The 15679-nt window shown below is 38.8% G+C and overlaps 1 protein-coding gene across 5 annotated transcripts in view; it reads left to right on the top strand.

The window, feature by feature from the left end:
* Positions 1–15679, top strand: part of DIAPH2 (diaphanous related formin 2) — a 947390-nt gene that overhangs the window by 815081 nt on the left and 116630 nt on the right. For 3 of the 5 annotated variants that reach the window (XM_033201828.1, XM_033201827.1, XM_033201826.1), the window contains one exon: positions 3860–3997. The exons of the other annotated variants lie outside the window; for them this stretch is intronic. In XM_033201828.1, coding sequence (XP_033057719.1) covers positions 3860–3960 — 101 coding nt within the window. In that variant the 3' untranslated portion in view covers positions 3961–3997. Of the gene's footprint in view, positions 1–3859; positions 3998–15679 lie in introns of those variants that run through there. 5 annotated transcript variants of the gene reach the window in all.

The raw sequence follows: 15679 nt of genomic DNA, 5'->3' as shown, positions 1-15679 counted from the left end.
CTGAACAAGCCTGTAATCCCAGCACTTTGGGAGCCCGAGACGGGAGGATCACAAGGTCAGGAGATCGAGACCATCCTGGCTAACACGGTGAAACCCCGTCTCTACTAAAAAAAAAAAAAAAATACAAAAAACGAGCCGGGCGAGGTGGCGGGCGCCTGTAGTCCCAGCTACTCGGAGGCTGAGGCAGGAGAATGGCATAAACCCGGGAGGCGGAGCTTGCAGTGAGCTGAGATCCGGCCACTGCACTCCAGCCCGGGCGACAGAGCGAGACTCTGTCTCAAAAAAAAAAAAAAAAAAAATTTGTTTTCTAAAACGCAAATCTATTAAATGTCAAAGACTTGCTGTCATCAAAACTATTTAAAAGGCTGTGAGGCCTACTGTAAAGATATCCCGAAGAAGGACTTCACAAATGTTTTTTGCCAATGATAGAATCATTGCTTAATTCTGTAGCTCCTAAAGTAACTACCTTGAAGAGGACAGATCTTACCAACATATGTAGGTTGTTTAAAAATCATTCATATTATGTATAGAATCAAAGATTTTAAAAAGTATACAAGATACAAATACCCAGTTAAATATATAGTTAGGCATTTGAGACTTAAGAAACAATTTGATGGGACTCTTTACTGAAGTATTAAAAAAGCAGAATTTTGTCTCACATCTGTTTCACCTACTGTGACCCAGGATCTAAGTATGTCAGTATACTTCTCTTCTTATGCCCACATAGAAAAAAATATGGATTGAAATGCTTAGAACACACTGGAAACTAGATGAATTTAGAGCTTTTAGAGGAAGAACACCTTGCCACAAATCTCCCCCTGAACCAGCCGAGTTAATTAATCTTTGTTTTTGTTGTTGCTCTGCAGCTGTTTTACCATAGTTATGCAAAAGTAATGCTGCAAGTACAGGCCAAAGCCCCAGAGGGGGTAGTTGAGGTTCAGCAAAATAGATTTACCAAATCCATTGGTGTTTGCCTGGTTTTATATTGGCATTTAGAGGCTATCTTATTTTGGTAGCTTAGTAGCTGAGAGAGAGAGAGAATATGTGTGTATAGGTATGTTTATAGGTATTGCTGACAAATTCAAAGACATTTGATTAAATATGCTTTATGTAAGAAGTGAAAAATACTGTAGATATTTTTTCTTTTTCTATGGATTGCAGTATCTTCATTTCTGTGGGTACTTTTTGCAAAAGATTAGTCTGTCCAGATTCATCATTCTAGTTTCAAAGAGGAATGAAGGACAATTTAAAGCTAAATTCAAATTCTATGTAAGTAGTATAATCTGATGAATACACCCTTTTATCCCAAATTTAGAGCAACAAATGTTTTATTTAATTTGAGAATATGAGATAGGAAAGGTCCACCATGAAAGTGGTTTCAGAAGTTCAAAATGTTAACTACAGCTTCCATGCATTACAGTCCCACGATGCTCATTTAATTCCAGAGTAAGTCACTTCTTGTTTCTAGAAAACTAGTCATAGTTAGACTAATTTCTTTTTGACGTTGTTTTACAAAGATTTGAAATAAATGCACAAAGTCTTCCTTCTTTGTAGTAGACTAGTATCCTGGTTTCTGCATTTTTCCTGAGGAATTATACTTTAAGACCTAACGTAAACAATGTAGAAGAATCCTCTAAATGTGACTTGCGGATTCCCTTTGTACAGGACATATTCTTTGGTGTTAATCACGATCCTGAATCATTCCTGCCCCAGCCTTTTGTCTCATCTTCCCTGTTATACATTTACAAACTGGCCCTAATGGGTAAGGAAGAAACAGACAAATAGAATAGCTATAAGATGAACAGTAGTTTTATAAAAAAAACTTTAAAATATTTTTCACACTCTATAGGGGAATAAGCAGATAATTTGCATATACACTTGTGGCTCTGTGATGTTTTCATATACCAGAATTTAACACCTTTGCAAAATCCTAGCAGAGACCATGGGGATACACAATTAGATGCTTACTCTAAACCTGGAACAATGTGATTTGGGCTGATTTGCAGAGAGACTATAAAGCTGAAAAATCAGTTTGACAACGTTCCTGCTGGGATTGGCCTGCAATAAATGTTCGCAGTTGTATTTGGAGGCCATGCCACGTTAGTCAGATCACTGGGGCTCAGGAGATGATGGCTACAGTAAAACTTGAGTTCACTGCTTATCAGGCAATGTGTGAAGGCTCCCAGGCTGAAGGTTCATTAGGTCAGTCTGTAAGAGCTGTCAATCAGACCAAGCTGTCAGGGGAATACTTTTTAAAAAATAAACAGAAGTAAAATTTTTCTACTTAGGATTTTTCCACATTGCATCCCTTCTGCCATCATATCGTCCATACAAGAGACAACTCTTGCAAGAGAGTAGAATATTAGCCCATTGTAATGTTCCGAATGTCAGCCTTTGGCCACCATCACCTATGAGCATGACTGCTGCTCTTAGTAATCATTGTGGTCACTTAGGATGAATAGGATAGAATGGTTGTCCAAGTACATTAGTCTTTAAGGAGTTAAGGACTTGCATCATATTCATTAGCCCCAGTATCTTACCACTGTGATGGAAACATAGAAGGTACTCAGATGTTTATTGATCTTAACATCAAGAACAGAAACCACTATATGAATCTGACATATGTACGGCCTTTACCGCCCCGTTTCCCATTCTTCTTGGCTTAACAAAATTTGACAAAATTATTTCCTGTATTTCTTCCATATTGTCAAGCGTGTATTGTTTTATAGCTAGAAAACCTATTATTTAAGTTTGATTTTGGTGTATTTATTGATTGAGCATGACTAGAATATTTGAAAGATCTTTTTTTTAAAAAAAAAAAAATGGCGTATTACTTGTAAAGGAAGCCAAGAAGGTTTGGAGGTGTACTGTGTATTAGGTTTTGTGTGAACATTTAACACTAAAACATTAGTTAATATGTATTCACTATTTAGATGATTGTAAAACATTATATCAGTGTGGCAAGTCACTAAATCAAAACACAGGTAAACAGACTGACAGAAAACACAGTTGGCCTCATCAGATACGTAGAAACCATGGTAAGATGACCAAGATCAAACAGTATAGCTATGAAAACATCAAGTTGATGATAGCATAGGCTCTAATTATCATCATCAATAGAATGTGAATGTATAATAAAAAGTGAATTATATAGTTTTGTTTAACTCTTGTTTTAATTAGCACCAGATTCAGCTACAGTTGTCTTTATAAATCTATGTTAATTTCTAATAGTTAGAATTAATTACTTATTCCTAAAATAATACTCTTCCTAGAATGGAAATTTGGAAAATATACTCTATTAAATATCAGTTCATTTTATTTCCAGGTGGCATCCATTAGGACAAACATTATGAAAAGGCCACTGACCAAAATGTTGATTTCCTAGCTGACACCTGGAAGAAAAAATAAACTTATGTTTAATGGAGTAGACTGTCTAAATCCCTGTTTTGAGAAGAGTGCACATTCATGAATATGTATTCATTGCTGAATTCAATAGATTCGAGTAGTGAAGGACATCCGTATCATAGAAAGTAGCATCTATTCATTAACTTACAACTTTCCAAAGAAACAAGCAAGAATGCAGCTTGAGATGGAGTGCTGGCAGTACCCAGTTCATTCCTTTATTTTGTGACACGTTTATCATGACCTGCATGATAACTAATGAAATAAATATGAGATTTGTGTGTTATCTGTGGCCTAATTTGTTGAAATTCTCTTTTCAAGTTACAGTAGCACAATCATAAATCAATATTATAAATGAGTTATTTATGCTTTTGTCTTATTCAGTGTTCTAGGTGCATTATGGTTTTTTATTCATATATTTCAAATAATATTTCTCTTTATTTCTTCTTTTCTGCAGTGGTAAATCATCCCTGTGCAACAAGGGCTAATCCAGATCAGCTACATAAACGGCCTGAGTGCTGTTTTAAACAGGATTGGGTGATTGTACAACATGACTAAGATAATCAAGGAGTAAAAGTTTCTAGTGGAAACATGATATTCATTTTGTCCGGTCCTCTTTTATTTCTGCCTAAGGCTTTCTCATAAAATTTATGCTATTTGCCCCTTAATACCGATTTCATGAGTTAACCATATATACCTGGAAAGAAAATATAGACTTGGGAAGAACAGATACATAGTCTACAGTGAATATTTCTAGCTTTTTTTTTTTTTTTTTTTTTTTTGAGATGGAGTCTCCCTCTGTCGCCCAGGCTGGAGTGCAGTGGCCGGATCTCAGCTCACTGCAAGCTCCGCCTCCCGGGTTTACGCCTCCGGAGTAACTGGGACTACAGGCACCCGCCACCACGCCCGGCTAGTTTTTTTTGTATTTTTTAGTAGAGACGGGGTTTCACCGTGTTACCCAGGATGCTCTCGATCTCCTGACCTCGTGATCCACCCGTCTCGGCCTCCCAAAGTGCTGGGATTACAGGCTTGAGCCACCGCGCCCGGCCATCTCTAGCTTTCATTCACGACTGTATGCTTACTGTGTTGTGCAGAACATTCTGCCAGGCATTAAGCGGGATACAAAAGCAGTCTAAGATATGATCTGTATCCTATGAATGTGTTTTTAAAATGTATACTAGTCATTATTGGAGTGACTATTATATAAAGACAAAAGCCACTAGGGTAGCCATGTTTTTTGCCAGTTATTAGCCATATATAGCGCATGTGTACACACATACACACACACATACATTTATGTAATATATAATTTTACTATATTTAAATTAATCCATATTTTCTTTTTTTTTTTTTTTTTTTTTTTTTTTTTGAGACGGAGTCTCGCTCTGTCGCCCAGGCTGGAGTGCAGTGGCCGGATCTCAGCTCACTGCAAGCTCCGCCTCCCGGGTTCACGCCATTCTCCTGCCTCAGCCTCCCGAGTAGTAGCTGGGACTACAGGCGCCCGCCACCTCGCCCGGCTAGTTTTTTGTACTTTTTAGTAGAGACGGGGTTTCACCGTGTTAGCCAGGATGGTCTCGATCTCCTGACCTTGTGATCCGCCCGCCTCGGCCTCCCAAAGTGCTGGGATTACAGGCTTGAGCCACCGCGCCCGGCCCTAATCCATATTTTCAAGAACTTCATTAACTTGAACACTCAGAAATACCCTGAGTGTTTTAAGACATAATTGCAAATAACTCATGTAACACTTATATTTTTCTATCTTTGCATGTATGAAGTTTATGCATTCAGGCTTGTGCAAATGTGTTTATATCATTTACCTAAACCCTTGATTATTTACATGTTCCTATATGGGATCACAGTCCTTCAGATATGATTCATAGCAAAGTGATTTCTTTACCTATTGATATTCTACTATTGAGATACTTTAAGAATCCTGTGAGTTGTGTACATGGAAATATAAAATTGATTTTATCATTAATCCATTCAGAAATCATATTGGGCAAAAGCACTACTACATGTACATTTAGTAGCAAACATGGATAGAATATTTGGAGATAATGAAGATTTCAAGACTGTGTTAAGAAAAAAAATAAAAATAAAAACAACCATGCAAGAGACTGGGCTCTTGGCTCTCAGCTCCAAAGCATGTGAAATATTCAACTTAAGAACATAACTGCAGGAAGCACTTCTAGGTCATGGGAGTTGCTATGCACAAAAGAGGTATGCTTGTTCTAGCTCAGAGAAGCTTCCACATATATTATTTACTGAGGAAGCCTCATCTTAATGCCGTATAGAGAAGCCCGAATGACATACTCTTCGCAAGTGGCAGTATTGGTATTAGAGCATTCCAAGGATGTGAGAATTAGTTTGGAAATGAACTGAGAAAAAGCAAATAATATTTCTTAACTATTGTAGAAAATGGAGGTATTGCTACGAAAATTATATTTTCCTCTGGTCTTTCTCACCATTTATTTATTCTGCTCACCAAGGACCCTGGCTTTTGAGGAGAGGTCCATGGCTGAGAGACCATTAAAAGGAAACAGTGAAAGTGGAGAATGCAGATGCATATTTGGATTCAGGAGGACAGGGAGGTTCAAGAGGTACCTTCTGTAGCAGAGTTGGTTGTTAAGTCGCACTACCCACAACATGCTGCCCATAATAACCACAGAAGAAAGGTTATACATAGGTAGACCTGTTCTCTCTTTTATGCTCACTTACCACGCAAATGACATCTTTGTGCCTGTTGCTTGAGATCATTGCCTAAAAAAGTTGAGTTGAAACTGGCGATGAAGAAAGAATGGGCCGGGCATGGTGGCTCATGCCTGTAATCCCAACAGTTTGGGAGGCCAAGGCAGGTGGATCACCTGAGGTCAGGAGTTCGAGACCAGCCTGGCCAACATGGTGAAACCCCATCTCTACTAAAAATACAAAAAATTAGCCGGGCATGGTGGTGTGCCTGTAATCCCAGCTACTTGGGAGGCTGAGGCAGGAGAATTACTTGAACCTGGGAGGTGGAGGTTGCAGTGAGCCAAGATGGCGCCATTGCACTCCAGACTGAGCAACAAGAGTAAAACTCCGTCTCAAAAAAGAAAGAAAGAAAAATACAGAAAAAATGGAGGACTTTAACATTTCTTGAGTACCTATTATTTGCTTGGCGCTGTTCAAGGTGTCATATGTACACCATCTCATTACATCTTCACAACATTCCTGAGCGTTAGGTTTTCTTTTCCCAAGTTTACAGGGGAGGGAATGGAAGATTAGAGAAGTTAAGTAGTTTGGCCAAGGTCATAGCTGGTGAATGGCTGAATCAGAATCTGAACACCAGTTTGTCTAATTCCATACTGCATGCTATTTCCTTACAATGTTGCCTTTTCCTTAGGGGCTCATGCAAAAGATTTATGATTTCCTTCCGATTGTCTTTGGTCATGGTGCTCTAAACACTCGTAGCTGAATTTTTAGTTCTTACCTCAAGTAAGTGTGGTAACACTACTACATTTTTAAAGAATGAGTGATATAATTTGTAGAAATATTCACTGGAATGCTTTTAAGAGATTTCAAATCAAAAAGTTGAAAATTCATGCTATGCTCTAGGCATTATTGATCCTGAGCCATCTCATGCAGGTAGATATAAATCCTCTTCTTAAAGATCTCTGGTGAAAAAACACTTTCAGGCTTTTCCATAGTAATTTACCTCATTGCTGAAAAGGTTTACAGATAGGTGTATGCGCATTGTTAGGACCAATGACATAATGCCCGGTTGCAGTGAATCAAGCTATTAAAATAATAATCCCTTTTAAAATTATAATCTTCAAGGGTTTCCTAAAATCACTGATAGGAAGTTTATGTGATTTTGCTGTTTCTCTAGGAAAGGCAGTTACGTTTGAATATTTAAATAATCAGGCCTTGTGTGGGTCACACAGGGATTTTTATTTTGCATTTGGATTCCCTTTATGGTTTAAATCACAGATCTCTACCTTAAATGCAAATGAATGGAGTGTTGAGAATTGACATAAATTTTTAGATTGCCATAGTTATTTCCAGGGAGTTTTACACCTCAGTGTAAGCGTCTTATCCTGTATTATAATTGCTTGCTTGTTTGTCCTTCTAACAAGACCATGAGCAATTGGAGGGCAAGGATTGTGCCTTACTCATCACAGTATCTCTAATGTTTAGCATAATGCTTGACACACAGGAGTGATCAATAGTTATCTATTGAGTGACTGAATTAATTTCTCCAATTGATTCCGCGTAGACAGGCCTTTCTCCTACATTCCCCCAAATGCAACCTGCTAATTCACATTTCTCTATCCTGGTTTATGTTATTTATCTCACCTGGAGTGCTCTTTCCTTCTTTTCTCCACTTATGTAAGTCCACCTAGTTCTTCCTGGTACAACTAATTGCTACAAGCGTCCTGTTCTGACTATTCTAGTTCTCATAGAGTCATGTCCTCCTCATACCTTGACTCTTTTAGCCTGTGGGATCCCCACACACTTTAGCCCTTTATTATGTGCAGCTTTATATTATTTGCCAATTTAAAAAATATTTCTGTCTTGTTTTCCCAACCATTATGGAAAGTGGCCATGTAGGCCGGGCGCGGTGGCTCACGCTTATAATCCCAGCACTTTAGGAGACCGAGGCGGGTAGATCATGAGGTGAGGAGATCAAGACCATCCTGGCTAACACGGTGAAACCCCGTCTCTGCTAAAAAATAAAAAAAAATAAAAAATAAAAATTAGCCGGGCGTGATGGTGGGCGCCTGTAGTCCCAGCGACTCGGGAGGCTGAGGCAGGAGAATGGCGTGAACCTGGGAGGCGGAGCTTGCAGTGAGCCGAGTTCGTGCTACTGCACTCCAACCTGAGTGACAGAGCGAGACTCCGTCTCAAAAAAAAAAAAAAAAGAAAAATGGCCATGTGTTGTATCATTTTCTCTCCCCTTCATGGTGACTTAAGTGTAGAAGAGACCATGGGATAACAAACTATGGCCTATAAGCCAAATCCAGTCCAAAACCTAATAATATTTCTTTCTTTTTTTTTTTTTTTTAATTTATCTATTTATTTATTTATTTTTGAGACGGAGTCTCGCTGTATCGCCCAGGCTGGAATGCAATGGCGTAATCTTGGCTCACTGCAACCTCTGCCTTCTGGAATCAAGTGATTATCCTGCCTCAGCCTGCTGAGTAGCTGGGATTACAGGCACATGCCACCACGCCCGGCTAATTTTTTGTATTTTTAGTAGAGATGGGGTTTCACCAGATTGGTGAGGCTGGTCTCAAACTCCTGACCTCGTGATCTGCCTGCCTTGGCCTCCCAAAGTGCTGGGATTACAGGCGTAAGCCACTGCGCCCGGCAAGAACATTTCTTATGATTTTAAATGATGAGAAAACAATCATAAGGGCTGGACGTGGTGGCTCACGCCTGTAATCCCAACACTTTGGGAGGCCAAGGTAGGTGGATCACTTGAGGTCAGAAGTTCGAGACCAGCCTGGCCAACGTGATGAAACCCATCTGTACTAAAAATACAAAAATTAGCCGGGCGTGGTAACTGGTGCCTGTAGTCCCAGCTACTCGGGAGGCTGAGGCAGGAGAATCGCTTGAACCCAGGAGGCAGAGGTTGCAGCGAGCAGAGATCGTGCCACTGCACTCTAGCTTAGGCGACAGAGGGACTGTCTCAAAAACCACAAGAAAAACATTTTGTGACATGAAAATTATATGAAATTCAACTTTCCATAAATACATTTTTTTGCAACATAGCCACATTTATTCATTTACATATTATTTATGCCTGCTTTTGGGCTACAGCAGTAGAGTTAGGCAATTGTGACAGAGACTCTGGTCCACAAAGCCTAAAATATTTACTAGCTGACCCTTTACAGAGAAAGTTTGCCAACTGCTGGAATAGATCATCAATGAATACTTACTGGTTAAATAATTCATTGTCTTATGACTCTATTCTATTATGAAACAAGATACTCTGAAAGTACTGTTAATTATGCTGTCTTGCCTTACATAAAGAAAAATAGTAATAAAAGCAACCTCTGGAGCGCAGATTATTTTTATCTTTTAGTTGTTGAAGTATAAAAATTTTCATTTTCTGATTGTCTGGTAAACTGACTTATAGTGCCCTTATTAGTTTTAAACCTTTTCAAATATGCAGAACCTCTTCCTGCAGAGATTTTAAAGAACAGGGTAAGGCCAGGCGCGGTGGCTCACGCCTGTAATCCCAGCACTTTGGGAGGCCGAGGCGGGTGGATCACTGAGGTGAGGAGTTCGAGACCAGCCTGGCTGACATGGTGAAACCCTGTCTCTACTAAAAATACAAAAAATTAACCGGGCATGGTGGTGGGTGCCTGTAATCTCAGCTACTCGAGAGGCTGAGACAGGAGAATCGCTTGAACCCGGGAGGCAGAGGTTGCAGTGAGCAGAGATCACGCCACCGCACTCCAGCCTGAGTGACGGAGCATGACTCCATCTCAAATAAAATAAAATAAAATATTAATAATAATAATAATAAAGAACAGGGTAGATGATTATCATTCTGGAATGGACTAGATGACTTCTAGTATTGTGCAGCCCAGTGATTCCTTGAATCTCCTCTAAATGTAAACCTTGCTTTATTAGAAATGAGAAAATCTGATTTGTGGATATGATGAAGTCTCCTCATCCCCCATAACTCCTTGATTCTCCTTTGCCAGGACCTCCCCCCACCCTCCACTTTTGGTTTAATCTAGTTCTTCTAATTAAATATGAGATAATTAAAGTTCACAGAGTTTAAACCCAGCAGGTTTGATTTAATGATAAAAATCTTGGTTTGTCAGCTTTTCAAGGCATAATCCTGGCTGCTGCCTTATCTGACAGGTAGTCAGCCTAGCAGGTCTGAGGATGAAAACCAGAGCATCTCATCTTTTCAGGCATGACTTGCTATTTATCTTCTAAGGCGTAATTTACAATTGCCCTATAGAAAATGGGTAGGGTTAAATAAGTAAAAAAGGCCTCTTTTTGCTTTGGCTCAATTAATTCATTTCCTATGCGGTTGTCGATGACTAGGCTTACAAAGTAGACAGGTGTATTTCAAATGAGGGGAAAATACCCCAAACATAGCATATTTGATTATTGTAAATTATTCCTTTACTCACTGAATATGTAAAGTATGTAAATTTAGTCCTGCTGTCAAAAGGTAGCTCTGTGCCATTAGTTTCTGCAGCAGACAAGGCCTGCTGCATCCTGTACTGCATTTTCAGAGAGATAATTCTAATGACAGCTTGAGCAATTGCCTTAATGAGCCAGAAAGGTGTTCTTTTTTCTTCGTGTTTAGCTACTTAGACTCATCTGAAATAGAGATCATCTGTAGATATTACAGAGTGAAAAAAGACATGGGTTATCTTATTAATGTGTTTCTCCAAGCATGCTAAGAATGAACCATCAATCAGGTATTTGCCAAGAAAATAGCTTGTTGTCAGTTCTGTATAGGTGATATGGCAACCTGAAATGCAAGTTTAGGTTCTAATTATCGTGTTAGCTAAGTAAAATAGTTGTCATTGTTGCATCTATAAGTCATTTTGGAAATACTGTAGGGCTTACCAAACTGATCACAAAATAGCATTAATATTGTAAACCTGAAGTGAACACATAACCAGTTTTTTTAAAAACAAAGCACTCTACTTGAGTCATCAGGAAAACATTAGAAATCTACATACGTGCATCGTATTATATGTAAAATTTAGTTTAATTGCAGCTTTGTGTTGTTAGAACCCAACACATTAATATTAACATTTGAGACAAATTTCCTATCATCTGAGTCCTTCATTCTAAGTGAAATGTCCATATTTTCTCATTAATTTGAGTCTATTTAAAGATAAGTCACATCACAGTAACATAAAGATTGGAAAAGTAATGTTCACATTTTAGTTAAAGTCATGAAATATATACCCGTAATTGACCATGGTGTTTTGATTTGGTTATAAATTATAGCTGTGCCTTCCACATGGAGCTAAGAGAAGTCGTGGCTTAACACATTAGTGGTGGAAAGTGTAAGTTTACACTTAAGCCACTCCCCAGCCAAGGATTTGCATAAAAAATGAGTGAAGTTCACTTGGGCTTATGTTAGCAAAATAGCAAAGGTAGAGGCACTCTAAAGGTCCTTTCTGCCACCGTTGTGTACAATACATGTCTGCATCTTGCCTAATCTTAATTAAATCATGTCTTCTGGGTCTGAGGACTGAAATTCTGAAATGTAACCAGTATTTAAGAGCTTAAACAGTGAACAGTGCTTTTGTATAGAACTTGTAGTATGAAATAAGACTTCAAAAAAGCCAGAGCTGTAGAATTAATTTTTTCAATTGAATGAGTAATACTGCTTTAAAAAATATACATGGCCCGGCACGGTGGCTCACGCCTGTAATCCCAGCACTTTGGGAGCCGAGGTAGGGAGTTCGAGACCAGCCTGACCAACATGCAGAAACCCCATCTCTACTTAAAAAAATACAAAATTAGCTAGGTGCGGTGGCATATGCCTGTAATCCCAGCTACTCAGGTGGCTGAGGTAGGAGAATCACTTGAAGCTGGGAGTTGGAGGTTGTGGTGAGCCGAGATTGCGCCATTGCACTCCAGTCTGGGCAACAAAAGCCGAACTCCGTCTCAAAAAAATAAATAAATAAATATAAATATATATATATACACACACACACACACACACACACACATACACACACATATCCTTTTTATGGCCGGGTACAGTGGCTTACCCCTATAATCCCAGCAATTTGGGAGGCCAAGGTGGGCAGATTGCCTGAAGTCAGGAGTTCAAGACCAGCCTGGCCAACATGGTGAAACCCCATCTCTACTAATTATACAAAAATCGGCCAGGCATGGTAGCTGGCCCCTGTAATCCCATCTACTCGGGAGGCTGAGGCAGGGAGAATTGCTTGAACCTGGGAGGTGGAGGTTGCAGTGAGCACAGATAGTGCAAGTGCACTCCAGCCTGGGCAACAGAGTGAGACTCTGTCTCAAAAAATATATATAGGCCGGGTACTGTGACTCACACCTGTAATCCCAGCACTTTAGGAGGCCCAGGCGGGTGGATCACCTAAGGTCAGGAGTTTGAGACCAGCCTGACCAACATGGTGAAACCCGTCTGTACTAAAAATACAAAATTAGCTGGGCATGGTGGCACATGCCTGTAATCCCAGCTACACCGGAGGCTGAGGCAGGAGAATCACTTGAACCTGGGAGGCAGGGGTTGCAGTGAGCCGAGATTGTGCCATTGCACTCCAACCTGGGTAACAGAGCAAGACTCCGTCTAAAAAAATATATGTGTGTGTGTGTGTTGTGTGTGTGTGTGTGTGTGTGTGTGTGTGTATACACACACACATATCCTTTTTAGTTTAAATAATCTGTTGTATTAGAAAGAAAAAGTTACACAAGTGAATCAGCTCTACAGTTTTTAGAAGGTAAATCAAATAATTACTAAATTGAAATATAGTGAGACAAACTATCATGTGAAATTATATTTCCCTATAAATTTCTTATTGAAATCTTGCATTGATTTGTGTGTGTGTGTTTGACTAATGAAGTAAAGTGTGGGGACTACTAAAGAATTTAGATTTAATGCCTAGGTAATGGGTACTTGTCCAATTACAGATCTTCATGAAGTTTCTAATGAAAAAAAATACTAAAGAGCTCTTCGTCTCAGCCATATCATAAATGACAAAAAACTCAGCTCTCCAGGCATAAGTCAGTAATAAGTGGAAGAGTGACTCTTCTAGTTACTAATTCATTTGCGGAGTTTTCCAAAGTTAGCTTGCATTGTAAGTTTCTTATAAGGAGGATCATTTAATGAGAGTTAGTTTTTTGCTATTGTCACAATTGTGTAATCATCCCCATAGAAGCGTGATATGCATACACTCAACACATTCAATTTGTAATTCTTCTTGCTAGTAAAGCCAAAAATTCTATTCCATACTTAGACATCCATGGAGGTGATCCTTATAATGCATTATGTGTCAAATTTTATTCTTTTTCAAAACTCCAAAGAAAATATGACATTCTACTATGTCTTTGAATCTCTGATTATGTAAATGTGTTTATGTTAATCTATAACATGTTACTTGGTTTCTTTGAAGCTCTGTTTTCAAGCTGATGATGCTAAAATTTGTGTTAATTCACATCTAGGTGTACTTGAAATCACCTAATTTGAAATTGCAGTTCTTAAACAGTTAGCTCTAAGAAATGTAATTATGTAAAGAATATTTTGTATGAAATTTTGAATACATTGGTAGAAACATAGTTAATTGTTCACTGTATCCCAAAATAGTAGGCTTGGAAAGTGATGCTTTTCTGCTTTAATTTTAAATCTTGTACATTTTATAAGAAAGAAGTAAGCCTATCCCCATATTAGGCAAGTCAGATTAAATGTTAGTTCCATTAATTCAGAGAAAGTTGATGATGATTCAATGCCAGTTGAAAAATAAACAGATATGCAAAATCTTGGTTTCTTCCTGTAATTTATTACCATTTTTTTCAGTTTCTTTGTTGTTCTGTTAAATCTTTAGTTAGGTTATGATAGAAGGCCATGGTACCTCATTGTTCTTTAACTCCAGTGGTTGGTTGTTTTTAATTCCATTGATGGTAGTTTTTTGGTTTTTTTGTTTGTTTGTTTTTTGTGTTTTGTTTTTTATTTTTTCGATATATCAAACATTTTCTGTGAAAGGAGAAAGGAAAGAAGAGCTTTGACTTACAAACTGACTTGAAAGCTATTCCAGCAATTGGTTGTCTTTGAAGTAGGCAATTTACCCTTTTTTCCCCCTTCAAAATCGGTTATACTACATATTTCCTTTTTGAAACCGGAAAGAGTGAACTGTGCATCACAGTTGTCTTATCTATAGCAAATCTATAACTCCTGAATCCTTTCTTCCCGACCCCACCCACCCTGGGGGCTACTTCTCCACCATTAGTTTATCTTCATCAGAGAATTACAAGAGGCATAGCAGCACCGCCTTGTGCTTTCTACTCTAAAGGTGTTACTTCCCCAGACAACTGAAACTTGAGTTAAGCCCATGCCCCAGGAAAAGAAAGGTCAGGAAGTTATTTTGCTTTCTGAGAGGCTACAGAGATGACAGCAAAGGAGATGAAGAGCCTTGGCATCTACTCCAGAAATTGCTCTTGACTGCCAGACTTCGATGTAATCTCTATGTCACATCATCAGCATTCACTGTGTACCTCATACACAAAAGCAGAAGAGTAGCTGGATTTCTTGAAAATTGTGCCCTTCATTTGTTTGCCTTGCATGTTCTATTTCCCCAATTACCTTTGTGAGCCCTGGGCAAATTAGTTAACCTCACTGGGCCTCAAAGGCCTCATCTGCAAATGAATGGTTTAGAATAGATGATCTTTATGATCCCTTCCGTTGCGAACATTCTATGCTGTGAAATCTCAAGGCTGTAAACTATATGAGAGTAGGAGCCAATTTTTTTTTGTTTTATCATTTTTTAATCTTCCCACAGGGCCTAATGTAACTTTGACTGTACTACCTTGCTTTCACTATGTGAAGTAGATTTTGAAGACAGCTCTAATATGCACTAAACTCGATTAGAAATTGGACATCCCATTTTAGTTGAAAGTCAGATTATTAGGTGTAGATGTTATATGAACTTGCTTGTTTCACAAGGAAAAAAACATTCTGGGAAATGAATCATTGGGATGCAATTATGTAACCCCATTTAGGAAAGCAGTACTTTAATAATAGGCTATGAAAGAGTTATGGGTTGAATTGTCACCAAAAAGGTATGTTAAGTCCTAATCCCCAGTATTTGTGAATAGGACCTTGTTTGTGATTGGAGGCTTTGAAAATGTAATCAAGTTAAGATATGGTCATACTGGATTAGGGTGCACCCTAAATCCAATGACTGGTGTCCTTATAAGTAGGCCATGTGGAACACAAAGATACACAGGGAGAATGCCACGTAACTGTGGAAGCATAGATTGGAGTTATGCGGCTGCCAAGGAATCCCAAGGATTGATGGTTACCGTAAAAAGCTAGGAGAGAGAAGTGCAACAAATTCTCCATCAGAACCTTCAAAAGAACCAACCCTGCCTGTATCCTAACTTCAGAATTCTTGTATCCAGAGCTGCGAGAGAATACATTTCTGTTGTTGTAAGTCACCCAGTCTGTCGTAATTTATTACAGCAGACCTAGGAAACTAATACAGAAGATGTGGACACTGGCCTAGGAAAAGTCCCCAAAGAATACATACAGCTCTGGACTGAAGCAGTCATAGCTTGC

The sequence above is a fragment of the Trachypithecus francoisi genome, unplaced genomic scaffold (genome assembly GCF_009764315.1).
Source record: "Trachypithecus francoisi isolate TF-2019V2 unplaced genomic scaffold, Tfra_2.0 Lachesis_group6, whole genome shotgun sequence".
NCBI classification, from domain to species: domain Eukaryota; kingdom Metazoa; phylum Chordata; class Mammalia; order Primates; family Cercopithecidae; genus Trachypithecus; species Trachypithecus francoisi.
Note: the sequence above shows the minus strand (reverse complement) of the source record. Positions and strands in the feature narration are given on the sequence as shown.